Below are 20,332 nucleotides of genomic sequence, written 5' to 3' on the forward strand. Positions count from 1 at the left end.
GGTGTATCCTGCCTGGGGAAGCAGCAGGAACCTCTTTACATGAGACCCAGTGACTTCCAGCACAACTTCACAGGCCTGGTTCCTTTTGCACCTGAGGGAAGTTGTGCCTGTATCTGGACTGCTGTGAGGCTCTCTTCCTTTCACTCCTTGGCTTCTTTTTTTGGGGGGGAGGATCAAAACAAGGCTGCGTATTTGTGAGATTGGCTGTCCATGAAACATTTATTAGCCGAAGTAGGAGTTGGGGAAAGCCTTAAGTGAGCATTTTCTGCTTGGTCTCCCACGGTGAAATATTTAAGAACAGCTCAAAAGTCGGCAGCGTTTGTTCAGGAAAATGAACCCATGAGTGGCTATGGGGAAGGAGCTGAGGCGAGATTGGCAGGATTGTGATAACAGGGAAGGAGGGTGCATGATTCGTGAAATTGGCAAGGGAGCTGTGTGGAAAATGTTTGCACGCAACAGGAGCTAGCTTGAACTCTGTGTGTGTGTGTGTGTGTGTGTGTGTGTGTGTGTGTGTGTAAACATGGCTGTGTACACCAGTGAGTGGAACGATCCTGTTCTCAGTGGTGTCCCTCCATGCCTCACACACACACACTTTCCTTCCAGACAGTGTTTATTTGAGGAGTAACCGGAGCCCAAGACTATGAGGACACCACGGTTTTTCTGACTTCGGTGACTTCTCTCTGACAGGTGGCTGCTGGCTGTGATTCCTCAATGGCCAAGAAAAGGCACACGACACAGATTCATAGCCACGCTTGCCCCACTTCCTCCTGGTTCTCTTCTATGGCTTCCATAGCTGAGCCCCAGCACAGAACGTTCTGGAACTGCTGTCTGGGAAGACCTACCTCAAACATCCCTGTTTTTACGGAAGGCACTCAGCGGAAAGGGGCGAATAAAAAGGGGGGAAATGGGTCAAAGGGCCAGGAGGGAGATAAGGAGTGGGGAAGTGTAATTTTATATATGTCAGAAACGTTTTTTCAATGCAGAATTTGGGTTATGGTACAATTTTGTTTTTTCCTATAGTGCAGGTTATGCATATAGCCTGGCTAAAAAGTGGGTAAGGTCATTGACCGTAGGTCATTCACTATATTCCATAACTTGTTTGTCAGGTGGTGGTCTTTCTCTCTCTCTCTCTCTCCTGCCAGAATTATCCTGGAGTTTATTTTCTTTTTAAACTCTTCTTTAACCCCACTAGGGGCTTGCATTGAGCCTCTATATACTGGCTCTTTTCAGATTCTGTTCACTGCCTTCTGGAGCATGCCCAGGACATTAATTTTTTGAGCTTTTTTCTCTAGTAACTAGAGCGCGTCCCCTGGAGCTACTTTTATGTCCTCGAGGTTTCTACATTCTGTTCTTCAAACCATCCTTTTGTACTTGCTCACAATGGCCATGCTTTCGCTGGGAACATGCCTGCCTGTTTTAGAGCTAAGTTTAGCATTTAAGGGGGAAGGGGGAGGGATGGACGGATGGTTTTCCTACCTTTTGTAGAAAGGGCCTTCCCTAATAGTCAATATGGATTACATTTTTCTGCCCTATTGCGTGCAATGAATATGAACCATTTTTAAATCAAATAAAGCTCATCTGAAATAATATATATTATCACTGTCCATGAAAAGCTTGTTGCTGCTACTATTGGCCATCTTTATTAAACATCTGTGTTAAAACAACTCGGGACAGATGTGTCAGAGGGAATGGGCATGACAGCTGGATGAAACTTCCATACACAGTAGCAGTATACCTCAGTGGTACAGGATGGAGAGCTGTGGCCCTCCAGAAGACCAAGACTCCCATCATCCTGACCATGTTGGTTGGGGCTGGAGTCCAACAGCAACTGCAGGGCAACTGATTCCTATCCCTGCTGCACCAGATGGAAAGGGAGACCTTCACAGCCTGTTTGTGAAATGCCCAGTGGTCTCTGCCCAATCACTGTTGGAACCAGAATGCAAGATTACATGGATCTTTTAGTACAGTTTTTTTTTTAATGTGATGCTGGTGACTGATGTGACTAATGGAATAATTGTGACCTTTTCCTGTTTGCCAGTGGTGTATATTTTACTCTCTTTTCCTCCTTTCTACAACATTTTTGTCATTAGGTATTGCATTGTTGCTGTTATACAATTGAAGTTCTTGTTATTATGCTCCATGTTTTTGGAAAGAAATTTCCTTCCTCAGGGGACATTTGTCTTTCTTCAGATGTATTGGAAAGAATCCTTTCTATGTTACACAGAGAGGAGCCCCCTCTATCTAGGGCTGCAGATTTAACCAACAGAGGTGAGCTTTATTTGGTGTGGGTAAACCTTTGGAGGTGATCTTTGTTTTGGAATGTTTATAGTCAAGGAGTACAAGAAAACAAAGCATTAAACCTGGCCTTCCTTTCCCACGGCAAATGGTAGCATTTGTTTGTTGAATGATAAATTGCCCTACGCGTGCTTCAGTCTCTCGGAACGGTATCTCTAATGTGGTCTTGATAATAGCCCACCTTTTAGAAACTTAATTGGATAATTAATCAGATAAAAGAGGCATGATCAGTTTTTTAAAAATCCTTGAATTGGTTGCCTGCCCAACCTTTTATCCAAGAGTTAATTAAAGAGGGCCCTCAGTTCAACTCAGCATATTCACTGGCTGAGGAAAGTAGCATTGACTAGAGGCCCAGTGTTTGCCATGAGAAGGCAAGTTCTTTTAGGTTAAGGTGTGGTGTGGGTCCCACTTCCACAGGGATTCTCCCCATGCCACTCAGGTAACGTTTCAAAGTCGAGAGATCTTCTCAGAAGGACTAATGGGGTGGTTAGGTTATTTGCATTGAAAGTCGCTACATCCTCAGCAACTCTCATCAGATGCTGCAGGTTCAAATGCTAGCTAAGCGATGTGGGATTGTGTCATGCAGGGAGCGGCAACAGCATTACTTCAGTAACATTAGAAGTAGTCCACCAAGGAGGGGAAAGAATAAAGGAACCGCATGCGACACAGGGTTCTTTATGCTGCACTGCCAACGATAGCAGAATACAAGTCAGGTGTGTGCAACGCTGTGATGTCAAGACAGGTAAATCTTACTACATCTCACCAAGGGCAAGGACTCAACCGGGGCTTGCTATTTTCAGGGGCAGCCCTGGTTTCTGTGGAAGATATCGCTTTGCCCACCCCATGGATATGGCTGTATGCTCTTTTAGGTCTAACTTTCCCCCGCTCCCCCAGTTCTGTAGTCAAAATTAATTAGACAGGTTACGAGTGTCTGTATAGATCTCATTTTGCAGTTTGTTCTGCTTCTGAGGTGCATATTTGCAAGTGTAGTTGAATTTTGGCGTGCAAGGTCTGAAAGGACATGAGAAGAGATTATGGGATGCAGGAGAGGAGAAAGGTCAGGGATTTGTGTGGAGCGCTGAAGCCTTATCCCCCTGGCTACTGGAAAGTTCTCTCTCCCTGCATCTAGCTCCTGCGGTGTCATGAAGCAGTGCCCTCATTGTTTTCAGGCTTTTTCTTTGGAATCATAAAGATTAGAAACATGCTTAGAAAGCAGGAAGGTGAAAAAACGGAGCATCCCAAGTTAAAGAATTATGCTAGATTTTGAAGGGCCTTAAATATCAACACAGTTAAAGCTGCAGAAGCCCTGCCCTCTTTTGTATCTGGCCACTCTACTATAGCTAGTGTAGCTTTAACTGTTGTGATGAAGAGGGAATTTCACCCTCTTCAAATGACACCTGCTGAAATTCCCTTTTCTACATTACTGTTAAAGATACAGGAGCCCTGTCCTCCTTTTCATATGGTCACCCTATGCATGTAGAACATGACGAGGGTGAAGAAAGTAGGCCTCACTGCCAGCAGCCAATCCAGTCCTGTCTGTTAACAGTGATGGGGGCTCAGGACCAGCCCTGCCATACTCGAGGTGGCACTATGAGTGGGGGGATGAATGGAGGGAAGGGGCAGACCCATGCTGCAGCAAGACTTCTTAGAACGTGGGAACCAGCAGCGGAGGGGGCCATTTTGGTTCTGCTTCAGGCAGCACAATGGGCTGGCACAGGGGGGTGACGGGGAGACTGGCTACTTTAGAAGATGCCTCAAGGCAGTTATAGGGAAGGTTCATTTCCTTTGTCAGTCACCCTCAGAGCTTCAGGAAATGCCCTGAGCAAGGAGTTAAATCCACCGTACCGGACAAAGTTGTCTGATTCGACTGTATATTTTTGCATTTCTGCTCTAAACAAACCCAAGGCGGCCAGCCCTAACGGGGCACTTGCTGCAGGTATTCATCTTTGCGATATGAGGGGAAGGGGGAAAGGAGGCCCACTGAAACTCTGATACCCCAACAACCTGCAGCAGTTCCCTTCTACAGCAAAGTAGCCACTCCAGGGGGGTCTAGGTCTTGGTCCCGTCCCCCCGCGCCAACCTTTGCAAGGGCATTCACATCACCTGCCCTTTCAAACCAGTCATGGATTTACTCCAGTGTGAAAGTACTTCTCTTCCAAGCTCTCTGAACTACTGCTGTTCACTTCCGTATATCTAACCTACATACAGGGGTGGGCAACTTCTGGCCCTCCAGAAGGTTTGTCCTGCAACTCCCACCATCCCGCATCATTTGCTATACTGGCTAGGGAAGATGGGAGTTGTGGGCCAAAATGTCTGGAGGGCCACACGTTGCTCTATTGCAATGACTGCTGTTGGAGAGGGTAGGGGACAAACATGAGACCCTCATCTCAGAGGAGCCTGTACTTGGGAATCCTAGGCCAGGGGTGAGGGACCTGTGGCCCTGCAGGTGTTGAACTCCAGCTCCCATTGTCCCCAGCCAGTATGGCCAGGGATGATGGGACTTGGAGTACAACATTTACAGGACCGTGAAGTGTTCAGCCCATGCCTTAGATATCTGCAACTGAAGCTGGACTGAAAAAAATCAGAGTGGTGTTGTAAAAATACAGGTTTATTCCCCAAAACTATCCCATCCCAGACTGTTCCCCTGAGTTCCCCCCTACCCACAAAAAAGCTTTCTCCCCCCCACCCCATGGTTGTGGCCTTCCTCTTGTCAGTCATGTGGGCACCATTGTCAGTTCTGTGTAGCTGATGTACATCACCTTAGGGAGGCCTGCAAAGGACACAAAATGGAAAAGTATTAGAGAGAGGTGGGGCGGCTGGAGAGAGGGGCCACGCTGGGACCCAGGCTGGGACATTCGGCTGAGTGTATTTCTCATTTGGTATGGAGTTTTTTGGAGGGGGGGGCTAATTTAAGCTGACAGTGAGTTGGGTGGGTTTAATATATATTTTTAAGTCAATTGGCTGTATTTCAATTGTGTTACTGGGATTTTACATGTGACTTGATCAGTTACTATATGGGATGGTTACAGAATCTACCTTTTGCAAGAGGAAGGGACCTTTCATGAGAGGAAAGGTTCTGCCCGTGAAAAATCCATCTGCCTGGATTTTGGGAATCTCCCCAAAGTTCACCCCATTCAGCTGGGACTCCTAGCTCTGTGTAGCACTTTGGGGGGGGGGGCAGGAAGGGCTGCTGTGGGACGGAAGGGCTGGGGAAGCTTAAATCTGGATCCAACCCCACTATTTGAGCCTTTCAGATGTGCAGTGGCAGTGAAAAAAAAAAGACTGGGAATGTGTAGGAAAGTGACTGAATATTATAATGCCTTAATATGCTGCAGCCACGTATGGAATACTTTGTGCTGTTCGAGTCACTCATCCTATCTCAAAACATTATGAGCTGGAAAAGATGCAGAAAAGAGTGGCCTAAATGATTAAAGGGCTGCAGTACCTCTATGAGGAAAGGCTAACATATTTGGGACTCTTGTTCAGAAAAAAAAAGGGCTAGTAAGAGTGGGAAGAAAAGTGATAGAGGTTTGTAAGATGACGCCTACTAGGATGGACAAAGTGGTTAGAGATATTTTGTTCTCTTTTACCCTTATAACCAGAACTTGGGGCCAAACAAGGAACAGAGTGGCAGTGGATCCAGGACAGGTAAACAATCTTGGCAGAAAGACAATGTATAAAGTAAATAAATGGAACCTCCATGTTCAAAAGCAGGATACCCTTGAATTCCAGGCCTTGGAGACAAGCAACAGGGAAAGGCCCTCTCCTTCATGTCTTGCTTGTGAGCAAGCAAGGACTTCCAGCTGGCTGCTCTCGAGAACAGATTCTGGACGAGATGTACCTTGATCTAATCCAGCAGGGGAATTCCCAGTGTTCTTACAGATGGGCCAGATATATATTAAAATGAGTGAATAATAAATTGGGATGGCAGAAAGCTGGATTCTTGCCACTCTTTCGATGCAATGCCTGTGAGCAGAGCAGAGATTCTGATCCTCCCACCCTGGTGGTGGTGGTGGTGATTCCAGATGAATAGGAGCCGTGATCTTATTTATGTGGGGGGAAAGTGGGGGTGGGTGGGGTCTAACGGGACAGAGCGAGAGAGGTAGCCTGAAGAGGCAAAGAGGTTCCTGGCTCTTGCCTTGTTGCTACCATTGCTTGGCCAGGCGTAAGCTCTTGCCTGTGACGGCAGCACAGGGCGCTGGATCCCTCGCCATCTGCTCTGGGGCCTTCTCGTCCAGAGGGTGGCTATTAATATTCCACAGCCACCAACGCCCTTCTCCCCCCCCCCCCATCATCCCAGTTTCCCCCTAAAAGGCCAGTGTGGGAAGGGTTTCCAGGCTGTTTGCAGCTGCAGAGAATGAGGCGGGGCAAAGAATGTCACCTTGGCTTACGGCTTGGGAATGCCACACAGACGCTTCCAGGCATCCCGCTTCCAGTAGGTCCCCTTCATTTTCATTGGGTGAACTCTAACCAGAGATGTGTGGGGCTCACGGCTGCCTGCACCTTCTGCTTTCTGAGCTGGATCGCTTTGTCCCCCAAGTTCCAGGGATATCCAGGCTTCCGGAGGCTTTTCAGTAGTGCTGGAAAGGCACTCTGCATAAGCCCAGAGACACGATCTTCTTCTTTGTTGTTGCGTTGTGTCAACTAGCACCAGAAACTGGAACCTGCTTTCCACCTGGCTCTGGGCCAAATTGGCTGGCTGGGGCATGCTGGGAGTTGTAGGACTTTTCTCTGTCTAAACATGCATAAGATTGTGCCCTAAGATGCCTGCACTCTGTTGAAAGCCCTCCATTTCTATAAGGCACAGTGGCAATGAGGGAAGTGGTGAGGATCTCTGGGCGGTGTGGCAGAAGGGAAGGGTGGAGTGGTACTTACAGGGCAGGCCGAGGTCAGTTGGAGGCACGTCGGGTGGGGTCATCATAGAGCAAATAAGGCATCGATACCTACTTTGTGGCTACTTACTGTCCGGCTTCTCGTCTTTGCTCTCGCCATTCTGGGCGCCTTTCTGCGAGAGCCTTGCAGAGGCGTTGACCGCTGTGGCGGCGGCCTTGAAACTGCGCTTGCGTTTCTGCACGTTCTGCTCTGGGTGGAAGATGATGACATAGACCTTGGGCACGTAGAGCATCCCGAGGGAAACTGAGGCACTCAGGCTCATGGAGATGGTCAGCGTCGTAGTCTGAATGTAGATCTGGAGAGGAGAAAAATATGACACTTGCCACGAAAGCAGGAGGGCTTAATCTTCTCTGCCCTCCAAATGGGAGTGGTCAAGCTTATTCTGACCTGTTCCATTTCAGGCAGCAGATTTGTGAGTGCTTCCCTAGACTGACAAAAGTCTAGTTTTCTGCACCTAGAAAACTAGCAAGTCAGGGAGAAGGATTCAGCACAGTCATCTTTCCTGAGATACTACTTACCAGTTTTCTAAGACAGATCTGCAGCCTGAAGTGAGACAATCCTAAGAAGAGCTTCACTGCTTGATTCTGTCGATTGTCCAAATGTGCCCTTGTTGAGGGCTGAGGGGAGCTGAAGTCCGGGACAACTGTCTGGGAAGGCTGTGTTTAGTTGATCATGGCACTTTTAGTAGTTCATCCACAAAGTACCCTCTTAGAATTTCTGATGTAATAAATCAGGAAATGCTACAATATTAAGCAACCCTCCCTAACCTGGTCTTCTCCAGACGTTTTGGGCTATATCCCAGCATTCCTCACATTAACCATGCTGGCTGGAGCTAATGAGACTTTGACATCTGGGGAAGGCCACGTCAAAGTAAGAGAAGTACAAAGCTGGAAGGAATCCCGGATGGATCATCTCACGGATCCATCCAACTTTGTATTTCTCTTACCTTGAGACAGCCTAAGTTCCCATCCTGGCCCGAGACAGGATGCCACTTGCTTACTGCGTTTGAATCCCGCCTTTAATTTACGAGTATTGCTAAACTGCTTACATCTACAGGTTTCAAAGCAGTATATGTAAATCATAAAAACTATATAATATATACAGAATATATGGTATCTACATATCCAGAACAGGCTTGCATAGACAGATGTATCTTCAACATGCACCTAAAAATAAAAAGTGGTGGCACATGTCTAACCCCAGAGCAACGATAGATACATACAGCTGTCTAAAAGGGCCCCCCACAAGTCCATATGCATTGGACTATGACTCCCGTCATTTCCCAGCCAGCGTGGCCAGTGGCCATGCTAACTGGGGGATGATAGGAGTTGTAGTCCAACACATCTAGAGGACAGCTGGTTGGGGAAGTGCAATGTCTCACTTTTTCTTTTTTTAAGGTATAGATTATAGATTACATGCAGCCTTGCAGTAGCTCTTAACACAAAAGACAAACCTATCATATACATAGGAAGGGGCCTGAGAGGGCAGTGCCAGTCCCAACTGTTTCTTCTGAGCATCTCATGTAGCCAGCAGCAATGCTTGGCTGCCTACACACATGGCTTGCCTTCCAGAACACAGTACAGTTTGCTATTCAAACGCTCCCCATGGGGCAATTGTGATTCGCCCTAGGCGAGCAGTAAGCGGCAACCTCCCTTTGGAGTGCCCGAAATAAGCCAATCAGATGGCAGCTCAATCCTCTCCCAAAATGCCTTTGAAATGTGCAGCGAACCAGGCGCAACCACTGTCGGACAGTGACATGGCAGGGTGCTGGCGATGACTCATCAGGATGCACCCAAAGGGACCACCGTCACCTGTCATCTCCTTAGCGGTTCATCGAAATCTACTCCCTCTTTGGTGCTAAAACAGATGAGCGGCAGTCCCATGGGACACAGCAGTTGCTAGACTTCACTGTTTCAGATGGCAGGCAGGCAACTCTGGATGTTTTGATGCTTCCCCACATAAACGAAAATACTCACAGATACAAAACCATCACAGTAGGGCAAAAGCCCAACCCCGGTGCCCTCTGTTGATGGGAGTTGCAGTCCAACACACCTGGAGGATGCCAGATCTACATGCTTTTATTTACTCCAGTATACGTATACGAGGACCCAATATGGATCAGGACCATTGCGCACAGATAAGGGCAGGTTAAACCTGCCCACCCAAACACTTCCCCCCCTTTAAATTCATCCCCGCACATTTCGTGGAGGCGAAAGAAAAAGCTCTCCATTAGCAGGAATGGAGTTTTTCTTTCTTTAGCCTCTTACGTGGGTGGGTGGGTGGATTTTTTTAAAAAAGTGTCTGGGTGGAAAAGTTTAATGCCCCCCTCCTGCACATGGTGGTTCCAGTCCAGATTGGGGCCACACTCAATTACACTAGGGTAAATAAAAGCGTTAGGATCACCAACAGGAGTGAGGAGTCCTTTTTCAGTCTGTGGGCTGAACTCAGTTTTGTCTTGAGCTCCCCCACAACATTCCAGTGGTGGGAGGGGCCAAAGTTAAATGGGGTGGGGCCCAAAATACAATAGGTACCATCCTGTTTTAGCTTAAAGCTCTTACTGGCGGGAACTAAGCCTTAAGAGAGGCCTGTCAATAGTTTAGAATGGAGAGAAAACAGGGAAGAAAGCTGGGCAGCCACCAAACGATTGACGGTTGAGGGAAAAGAGATAGCTACAGCAGAAAGGATCTCGGCCTTCTGGGGAAACCCAGAGAGCTGGGCTGGGCCCCTGAGTGGGCTGCTTCTGGCCCTAGGCCAGAGGTTCCCCACCCCTGATCTACAGGGGATTCAGACACCCCCACTCCCACCCTTCACACCCCGTTCCTCAGCCAGGCCGCTCCCACCTTCTCCGCGGACTGTGCTGTGCCGAAGAAGATGGGCACGAAGGCCAGCCAGACGATGCAGGTGGTGTACATGGTGAAGCCGATGGGCTTGGCCTCATTGAAGTTCTCGGGCACCCCGCGGGCCTTGATGGCGTAGATGGTGCAGGTGACCATCAAGATGATGCTGTAGCTGAGGCAGGAGATGATGGACAGGTCCGACATGTCACACTTGAGCACCCCCTGGGCGAACTCGGGGTTGGGCGTGCGCTGCTCCTCGTAGTCGATGATGCTGTGTGGGGGCTGGACACCCAGCCAGATGACCACAGCCACCACCTGCACGGACATGAGGCTGAAGGTGATGGCCAGCTGGGAGGTGGGGCTGATGAATCTGGGCGGGGTGACGGACTTCTTGCCCTGCTCGAAGATGCGGTAGATGCGGTTGGTTTTGGTCAACAAAGCTGAGTAGCTGATGGCCATGCCCAGGCCCAAGAAGAGACGGCGCAGGGCGCAGATGCCGACGCCGGGCTCGGCGATCATCAGGAAAGTGATGGAGTAGATGAGGAAGATGCCCGTCAGCAGGACATAGCTCAGCTCGCGGCCTGAGGCGCGGACGATGGGCGTGTCGTTGAAGCGGATGAAGGTGATGACGATGAAGGTGGTGCCCAGGATGCCCAGGATGGCCAAGAAGATGGGCAGCACGGCCCAGGGGGAGCTCCACTCCAGCTTGACGATGGGCGTCGGGCGGCAGGCCGAGCGGTTGAGGTTGGGCCGCATGTCGAAGGGGCACATCTCGCAGTTGAACTCGTCCAGCTGGTACTGGTAGCCGTCACACAGCTCGCAGTGCCAGCAGCAAGACACACCCTTCACCATCTTCTTCCGCTCACCCGGATTGCATGGAAGGCTGCACACTGAAGAGGGGATCTCCTTCTGGCCGCCCGACCACTGCATGTCCTCAATCTGTGACAGACAGAGAATGAAGCCATAGGGAAATGCTTTCCCAACGGTTCCAAGGAATAGGTACATAGGAAGCCGCCTTATTCTCGGTCACATTATCTAGCCCAGTATTGTCGACACTGACTGGCAGCAGCTCTTCTATGGCTTCAGCCAGGATTCCTTCCTATCCCTATCTGGAAAGGCTGGGGATTGAACCAGGGACCTTCTGTATGCAAAGCAGGGGCTCTACCACTGAGTTATGGCTGCTCAGGTCATCTGTCAGGAACGTAGGAAGTAGGGCTGTGCATGGTCCCCCTGATTTGCCTCGGAGGCCAGTTCGGAGCCCCCAAAACAGTCCCGATTTGACTCGGGGTGCTTTGGGGGTTACCCACCTTGCCTCAGTGCCGAAGCCGAGGTGAGATTCCCCCCCCCCCCGAGGCGACTCGGCCTTGCAAGTCCCTGGGTAACGGTTGCGCTGCCGGCACCCAGCAAGGCCAGCCATGAGTCCTTTGGACTCACTTCCCTCTCCCCACTGCCATCACCTCCTCCTCCTCCTCACTCCTGCCGCCATCACCCCCACTGCTGTTCAGTACTGTTTAGTACCTCTATAGCCACAAACTACAGTGGCCACAGAGGTACTAATCAGAGCCTCTGTAATATCTTAAAATCGCAGCCTGGTTTTCAGATGTGGCAGCAGTGAAGGCGATGACGGCAGGAGTGATGCAGTGGCAGCAGCAAAAGGAGTGAGGTGGCGGTGGCGATGGTGGCAGGAGTGAGGAGGCAGCAGCAATGGCAGCAGGTGAGCAGGGAGAGTGGCCCAGTGCCGCTCTAAAATAGTCCGAGGCGCCCCGAAGCTTTGGTGCCAATCGGCTTTGGCTTCAGGGTACCTTGGGCTGACCCAGAACTGACTCGGAACCGAGGCGAGGCGGGCTGAATCAGCCCACCTCACCTTGGTTTCGGGGACTCAGCCTGAGGCAGTGCACAGCCCTAGTAGGAAGCTGCCTTCAATTGAGGCAGCCCCTTGGTCCATTTAGCCCAGTATAGTCGACACTGACTAGCAGCCATAGGGTTTCAGGCAGGAGTTTTTTCCAGCCTTGCTTGGAGATGCCGGGGACTGAACCTGGGACCCTCAGCATGCAAAGCAGGTGCTCTGCCACTGAGCTATGGCCCCTCCAAGGTGCTTCTTGGAAGGTTATCAGGGGGTTCATCGATGAGAAGATCAGAAAGACAGCTTGCCCGTCATGAGGGATCTTCCCCTGCAATGCACAGCTATAGAGGAGCCCCGGGTGTCATCTAGGCCAGGCTCTCAGTTCACATGGGTGGCAAGGCATGGCTAACACAGGCCTGGGCAGAGCCTCATGTGAATAGAGTGTATCCTAGCACATGTTCCCAAATTCTTTGCAACACACAGGGCTCCACAGTAGATACAGATAAGGCATGTGTGTCGCCGGGGAAAGCATTCCTTAAAGGTGGACCTGTTGGAAGATACTGCGCTAAAGATTTCCAGGGGGACAGGAGAACTTTAGTTGTGCTTCCGTTTGTTTTTATTGATCACATTTGCATCCCCCGATCCCAATACTAAGCTTAGGGACCGTCTTCTTGGGTGCGACTCCATTTTTATCTTTACAACCTGGGTGGCAAAGCACAGCCCGCACAATGAGGCTGCGATGTCTGAATACTCGATGGTGCTCCCTTTCGATGATAATCAAGGGATGGTCTCTATAAGCAACCTGTCAGCTCCACTCCATTGTGGGAAAAGCACAAGGGGAATGAATGCAGATGGTCTCTGATAGTATCTTGCCATTGGCTGGATTTGGCACCACTTGGCGTGTGTGAGGAGTGTGTGTGGTGGCTTAGCTTTAGAGTTTGCTCTGCAATGATTCATCAGCATCCATTAGGAGAGCACCAAGTACTTTTAGGCCAGGTGTGTGTGTGTATGTGTGTGTGTTGAACGTCAGGCGCACCGGCCAAATTCAGCTCACCTGGGATCCCAATCCAGCCCAACAGGGTTCCTCACGCCCCTTCCCCTGGCTCAATCCCCTTTCCCCCAATTGCCAACGGTCCAGTGGATTCCTGGCTTTCGCACAGTCTGAGAGGTTGACATGCCGGCGAGATCACATTATGCCAGTCCTTTTACAACTTCATTGGCTGCCAGTCCAGGTCCAGGCCCGATTCAAAGTGCTGGTATTGACATTTAAAGCCCTAAACGGTTTGGGGCCAGGTTATTTGAAGGAATGCCTCCTCCCATATGTACCTGCCCAGACCTTAAGATCATCTACAGGGGCCCTTCTCTGTGAGCCCCTGCCAAAGGAAGTGAGGCAGGTGGCTACTAGGAGGAGGACTTTCTCCTCTGTGGCACTCTGGTTGTGGAATGAGCTCCCCAGAGAGGTCCGCCTGGCACCTACACTGTACTCCTTTTGTCGCCAGCTGAAGACCTTTTTATTCTCTCAGTATTTTAACTCTTAATTTTAACTTAAATTTAAATTTTACTGTTCTAACTCTGTATTTTAATCTTATATCAATTTTTCTGCGTGGTTTTATCCTGGTTGTGCTTTTTATACTGCATTTTGTATTTGTGCTTTTAACCTGTTGGTTGTTTTATTATGGTTTTAATTTTTGTGAACTGCCCAGAGAGCTTCGGCTATTGGGCGGTATAAAAATGTAATAAATAAATAAATTAAAAATTAAAAATGCCTCTCCTTAAAGAGCTTTAGGCAAAATTTTAGCTAAAAGAGGCTGATATTTTTGATATTGCTGGTGTGTTTTTTAGCTCCACCCTCTTTTGCCTTTGGCCCCACCTACCACTGGGACGCAGCCAAAATTGTTTTTGTTCCTCAGGCTGAAAGAGGTGTGACCCCTCCCCTGCTTTAGTTGAAGGGGGAGTTGGGTTGTGCCAAGTAAGCACAGATGTGTAGGCAGGGCTTGAGGGGGCTTTGGTAAGGTGGGCCTCCCTCCTAAATTGGGGAGCCCCTGACCACCATTTTAAATTTCCTACAATAGTCCAGAGCACTCTGCATAGCATTGTTCTGGGGAATTGTGGAATTTTAAAAAGGCAGGCATGTCCTAGACTCCACTGTTCCAGATGGCCACCAATTTGGATGGCTTTAAAAGGGGGTTGGATAAATTCATGGAGGATAAGCCTAGCAGTGGCTACTACCCTGATGACTGTATGCTACCTCCAGTGCTAGAAGGAGTATGCTTAGGTACACCAGTTGCTGGGGATCATGGTTGGGAGGGTACTGTTGCAATCACGTCCTGCTTGTGGGTTTCCCATGGGCAGCTGGTTGGCAACTGCATGAACAGAATGCTGGACTAGATGGACTCTTGGTCTGATCCAGCAGGGCTCTTCTTATGTTCTTATGATCTTCAGACTCAGCTGCCTGGTGCTGGGCTCCCCCTGCCTGGGAAATTTGAACCCTGGCAAATGCCTTAGGATGCCATGTGTTGATGCTGGCTTAGCAAATGGCGAGGTTGCTTTATCATGTGCTTACATAAAGTATCTGTGTTGTGGTCAGGCTGGAGGACAGGCAGGTAGACAAACTAGAGATGGGCACAGAAAGATGCAGATATCCTGCCAAATTCCCACCCCGTTCGTGGTACCATGGCAGCTTCTAGCCCTTGGCTGTGTCACTCACATTCAGGCGTAGGTATTCTGTCCACTGCCCAATGGCCTTGTACCCAGGGGCCGTGGTGTTGGTCAGCTGATACTGGAAAATGTCGTAGCGGCCAGGCGCATCTCCATTCTCATTGAACATCACGGGTGTCCCAGCACTGCCTATAAGAAGAGGAGAATTACTAATGGAAGATTGAAGCCCCTCTTGAGGTGGCTTTAAAAGGGCTTTAGACAAATTCCTGGAAGAGAATGAATGGCTACTAGCTCTGATGGCTCTATGCTACCTCCAGTATCAGAGGCAGTAAGCCTGTATACACCAATCTCTGGGGAACATGGGTGGGAGGGCGCTGTTACACTTGTGTCCTGCTTGTGGGTTTCCCATGGGCAGCTGGTTCGCCACTGTGTGAACAGAATGCTGGACTAGATTGACCCTTGGTCTGATTCAGCATCAGGGCTATTCTTACATTCTTCTGTTACCATTTCAAGCTGCAAGGGTTGGTGGGCAGGGAAAATCATATCTCTGAAGGCTTCCCAACTATGAAAACTTTGTCCACAAACACAATGAGCATGCTGGGGAGAAGATTTCAGACTAGCCTTGTCCCCAACTTGCCAGTTCTGTACGTCCAAAGAACTGAGGTCTTTGGACAGTGTGGTAGAGTGGCTAAAGTGTCGGACTGGGAGTCAGGAGATCCGGGTTCTAGTCCCCACTTGGCCATGGAAACCCACTGGGTGACTTTGGGCCAGTTACACACTCTCAGCCCAACCCACCTCACAGGGTTGTTGTTGTGAGGATAAAATAGAGAGGAGGAGGAGGAGGATTATGTACGCTGCCTTGGGTTCCTTGGAGGAAAAAAGGTGGGATATAAATGCAATAATAAAATAAATAAATGATTTGTTATTGTGTTTGAACCTGCAACACCCCCCCATCCCCCATAACCTAGAGCAGAAGAGTCAAGGAAAAACTATGCCAGGGCCATCAACTTCTGTACCCCCACAGAGAGCTGTGTACTGGGCTGCTGTACCTGTTTCCCTACACTAGCTAGGGCCCTAGGAAAGTTACCTTTATTTAGGGTGCAATCGTACACATGTTTAGACAGGGAAAAAAAGATCTACAACGCCTGGCATTCCTAATGCTGGGCTTTGTCTGTCTAAACATTCATAGGATTCTGCCCTCATTTCATTTGAAATGCACGCAAATTTAAAATTGCCTTTTGTGTTGGAGGCTGGGCTAAGCAACGTGATACTAAAGATGTCTGAGAAATTTGTTTCAGTTTGTTTATCACCAGAATATACCGTGTTTGCACCTCTCAAACAAAACCATAATCCTTGGTCAAAGCTCATATATTCCTGAGCGTACAATGCTGTTCATGGCTGGGGAAAACATGCAGATATGCACCAAAAATGCATACTTCTAAAACAGTGCTTACAAATGCACTTTAATCAACAAGAGAAAATTGCATGCAGCTGAATGCGTACACTGCCATTTTCACAAAGAAAAGAACGGAAAACTCGCCATCAGAAATGGGCAAAAGTTAGACCGAGCTTCAAGGTGAAACTAAGAGAACCTTAACAAAAACAGTCTTGGCTGGTTTCTACATCCCTTCCTGAGACCTCCAGATGACCTCTCTGCGGGCCTCACCGTTGAAGTTGACAGCCAGGATGTAATGCAGCAAGGTGCGTCCATGAATGGGGTCCATCTTGTCGCACACCCCGATGTGGCCTGGGCAGAGCTCCATGTGCATGTTGTGCAAGGCGTGGGCCATGGCATAGACAGCGTCGATGACAAACTGGACTTTCCCCTCCTGTTCGTAGGTGGAATCGCGCCCAATCCGCTCATCCCCTGGGAAAGGGGCGGGGAGAAACGGGGTAAAAAACAACAACACTTCAGGCGGGGATGTCACACTTCTGAATGCATGAAGAAACACTCTCTTATTTTTGTCCGTGGTGCCCTGCATCTGGAATTCTCTCCCCAGACAGGCTCACATGGTGCCGACCCTGCTATGTTTTGGAGACTCCCAGAGGGCTGGTTGTGGCCCCCAGGTTTGATGTTTTGCAACCCTGCTTTAGACCCCCCTCCCATTCAGGCCACAGATAGCTAATATGCATGTGTGAGTGGGTTGGCTCCTACAATTTTTGATCTGCTACTGACTTCTGTTGGATTTCCTTGTGAGGCTGCCTTAATGCATTGATCTAATCTTTTTTGTTTTTGTTTAAAGGCATACAATTTAGGCAGAGGATACGACACATGGATCAATCTCAGCTGCTGTTGCGTGTAGGCTGAGCAAAATGTACTATCATTTTTTCTTTTTCTGGGCCTCATCAGATGAGCGCTTTATGGCACGTTCGTGACTGGCCACTCACGGATCTTCTCCGGACATTTTGATGATGCTGCATTCCTCCTATGCGTCTCCCACTCCTTCTGTTGTTTTTCCCTCTTCAAAATACCACCTCGAAAATCCGATTCTTCTGGCTGTAACTCTAATTGGCGCTATTTCCTGCCATGTGCAGGAGAGGTTGTGCCATAAAACTGCCCAGTGAATGGGCCACGTGGTCATTACTTGCTTCCTCTTTCATCCCCATGTGAAGAAAGACGAAGCTGTTCGTCCCTATTGTGTGGGATGGAAGCAGGAGGCAAAGCAAGGGTAGGGAAATGCGATTCCCCCCCATCCGATGATCTTCTACTTTTTGTTAAGCAACAACACACAGAGATTCACTTGCAAGCAACTCAGACGAACAGGAGAGAACACGGGTGGGAAGAATCGGGGAAGTTTGTGGCAGTCATGAAAATCCAAGGAAAACAAACTGGATTCAATGTGGGAATAGCCCTGTGTCTTAGGAATATAAGAATATAAGAAGCTTTGACTATTTTACAGAGTCAGACCCTTGGTCCATCTAGCCCAGTATTGTTGACACTGACTGGCAGCAATGGGCTCTCCAAGGTTTCAGACAGGAAATTTTCCTGCCCTACCTGGAGAAGCCAGGGATCGAACCTGCGACCTTCTGCATGCAACGCAGGTGCTCTACCACAGAGCCATCGCTCCTCCCACCATAGGCCCTTTTTCTTTTTCTTTGTCAACCAAGAGCCTTTGAATCAAAAGGCAGGGCTGCAGCAAGGAAGAGGGTGGATTTGGAGACTCTGGGCGGAACACAGCACTTGGAGATGCGGGTAGCCCTGCTTCTTTCCATCCTGCCAAGCGGAGAAACTCGAGAGTCTCATCTCTTCCGTTCCCCATGGAGCCAGGGAAGGAATCCAGGTCCTGCCACTCCCTGATAATAGTTCCCCACCACTACTTCCTCCCCAAACCTCCCTACAGCCAGGGTGCAGGGCTGACCCCAAACATTTCCTGCCTGAGGCAAAGTTCAAGATGGCTCCTCTACCCTCCCCCTCTCCCCACAATTTCATGTACAAAAGCCAACCGGACTAGGAGTTGCCATTTATTTCCACACTGGTGAGAGGACAGGATCCCCCATCGAACTTGAGAACAGCCGGGTGGCTTAAGGGAGTGCAGGGCAGGTCATGTGGCACATAGAGCTCTATCTGTTCAGAATCTGCCACCTGAGGCAGCGGCCTCACCCTGCCTAATGGTAGGGCCGGCCCTGCCTGGGCGGGAGGCACCAGTCGCAATGCGTAGTTGTCTACAGCCGTTCCGTGTATCCTCCCTTCTTGTTTTGAACTCCTCCCACCCCTTTCCACAGCTGGCGCATCCATACCAGTACACTTCCGTGCCGCCTCATCGGGCTGCAACCCTGGACGGGTCAGTTTACATTTGAAGTCTTCCTCCCAGAACTCGGCAAACCAGATGTTGCGCCGATTGTTCTCCAAGGAGCGGGTGGTGAAGTATTGGTCAAAACCTCCATGAGAGAAGGGGAAAAAGAGGACTGGTGAGTGAGCAAGGTAGGTCAACGCCTTCCATGGCACTGCCAACTTTTTGCCAGCTTCTCTAGCTCTGCCTTTTTAACAGCAGCTTGATCTAGAGAAATCGGCTGCTGATAATATTATTTCCAAGCAGAAAAAAGCTCACCTGCAGGTTTCTACAGATCATGCTGCTGTTAAAGGTATAGGAGCGGGCCGGGCTGTTTTTTTCTAGTCAGTTGGCAGCCTTATCATGTGTGTGTGTCAAGGCTGCCAGGAAAGCAGGCCCTCTGCCTTAGAATCCCCCCTATTTTATCCCAGGTATGTCGGGGCTAAGGTGATCAATGACCTCCTCCTTTATATTTCTAAACATTATGTAGAAATGTCAATTGGGTGAAACTTTTCTAAGTCCTGCAGGTCAAACTGCACCTCTCAGAATGCCCTCTCTCCACAGAAGCAGTGTGCTTCTTGGCAGCTGGTCACTGGAATGGCTGCCATTATTCACTGTCATTACCTGGTGGTGCGGCAAGGGCATTCTGCACATGCTCAGGGACCCTTCCTTCATTTTAAAAATGGGCCTGGCCTCTGATAACATGATAACACATTGCAAGACTAACTCCTGATGAGCTTTGTCTCATACTAAATTTTTCATCCTTTCCCAGGATCTCACCTTCCATCTGCCTTGTCTTCCCGCAGCACAAATGTTCAAATTTATTGTTGCTGCCCTCAGATGTTTAGTTTTTCACCTCATAAGAAAGGTAGCCTTTTTTCTTTTTCTTTTTACAGGAACAACAGTTTTATGTCTTCAATATTTTCATATCAGGCTGCCCCTGAATTATTTTTAATTTCAAGGCAGACTATAAATGCATTAAGAAATCAGTAAGTGGAGCATGGGGACTCTGGCAGCTTTTGATTTCTGCCCATCATATAAGCTTCCATCAGTTAAACAAAGCAGCAATTCAACTCATCAGATTCTGTTTCTATACAGGGCGTGGAAACCCATTACAGCGTTCCTGCACTTCGCTCTACTGTCCCTACCAAGATCCTTTGCCGTTCTGTTTGAAGATCTCATTATATAGGAATATGAATCTAGAATAACCCCCCCCCCTTTGTCCAATGTACCCAAACGTTAGCAGATTGAAATCCCTTCTCCGCCCATAGGCATGCAGTAAAAGCGTGGGGGAGAATCTTCCCTTGTACCATTCTTTAGCCCACATGGCTATGAAAACATTGATTTAAGGCTGCTGGCTGGGGGATGCTGGGAGTTGTAGGCATTTTTCTGTCTCAACATGCATTGGATTGTGCTCTGAGTGTATTAAGTCATGGACACCCGGATCCACTTAAAATGGATTAGTTACCACTTTATGGCCTTTAACACCCTCTCACATTCGCAACCAGGGCACTTACAGATCAGTGTTTAAGAGTGGATTGTCTCTACAAATTAAGCTTACGATTAAGCAAGTGAGCTTGAGAGAGAAATGAACAGGAAGAATAGTGGTTCAGTTGAGGTCCCATTTTCCAAGAAGGGTGTGGTGCTCCCTTTCTCTCTCTCTTCCTCCCTCCCTCCCCCTACGTCCCTTGTTACCTTCAATCGAGGCCCGTTTGGGCAAGATGGTGACAGCTCCTTCAGCCACCTCCTCTTGCTTCAGAATGGGAGAGATCTTGGCGCCCCAACTGTCAGAACCCACCCACAGGAACTGCCCGGTCAAGTTGGCGTGGCGTGCAGCTTCTAGCACTCGCCTGTAGAAGGAGCACAGCAGAAACATGAATTAAGTCTCTCTCACTCAACCCATAGGAGTGGGCAACCTGGTGCCCTTCAGATGTTTTGGACTACAACTCCCATCATAGAATAGCAGAGTTGGAAGGTGCCTACAAGGCCATCGAGTCTAAACCCCCTGCTCAATGCAGGAATCCACCCTAAAGCAT

The 20,332-nt window shown here is 49.0% G+C and overlaps 1 protein-coding gene across 1 annotated transcript in view; it reads right to left on the minus strand.

The window, feature by feature from the left end:
• Window positions 1-5,009: 5,009 nt before the first annotated feature.
• LOC134394241 (metabotropic glutamate receptor 6-like) overlaps window positions 5,010-20,332 on the minus strand; it is a 54,566-nt gene continuing 39,243 nt past the window's right edge. Inside the window, exons 5-11 of the mRNA XM_063119508.1 lie at window positions 19,992-20,146; window positions 18,265-18,405; window positions 16,193-16,393; window positions 14,576-14,715; window positions 10,029-10,964; window positions 7,258-7,483; window positions 5,010-5,065 (exon numbers count right to left, since the gene is read on the minus strand). Of these exons, the coding sequence (XP_062975578.1) occupies window positions 5,010-5,065; window positions 7,258-7,483; window positions 10,029-10,964; window positions 14,576-14,715; window positions 16,193-16,393; window positions 18,265-18,405; window positions 19,992-20,146 (1,855 nt within the window). The remainder of the gene's footprint in view (window positions 5,066-7,257; window positions 7,484-10,028; window positions 10,965-14,575; window positions 14,716-16,192; window positions 16,394-18,264; window positions 18,406-19,991; window positions 20,147-20,332) is intronic.

Source organism: Elgaria multicarinata, chromosome 3 (genome assembly GCF_023053635.1).
Source record: "Elgaria multicarinata webbii isolate HBS135686 ecotype San Diego chromosome 3, rElgMul1.1.pri, whole genome shotgun sequence".
NCBI lineage: Eukaryota > Metazoa > Chordata > Lepidosauria > Squamata > Anguidae > Elgaria > Elgaria multicarinata.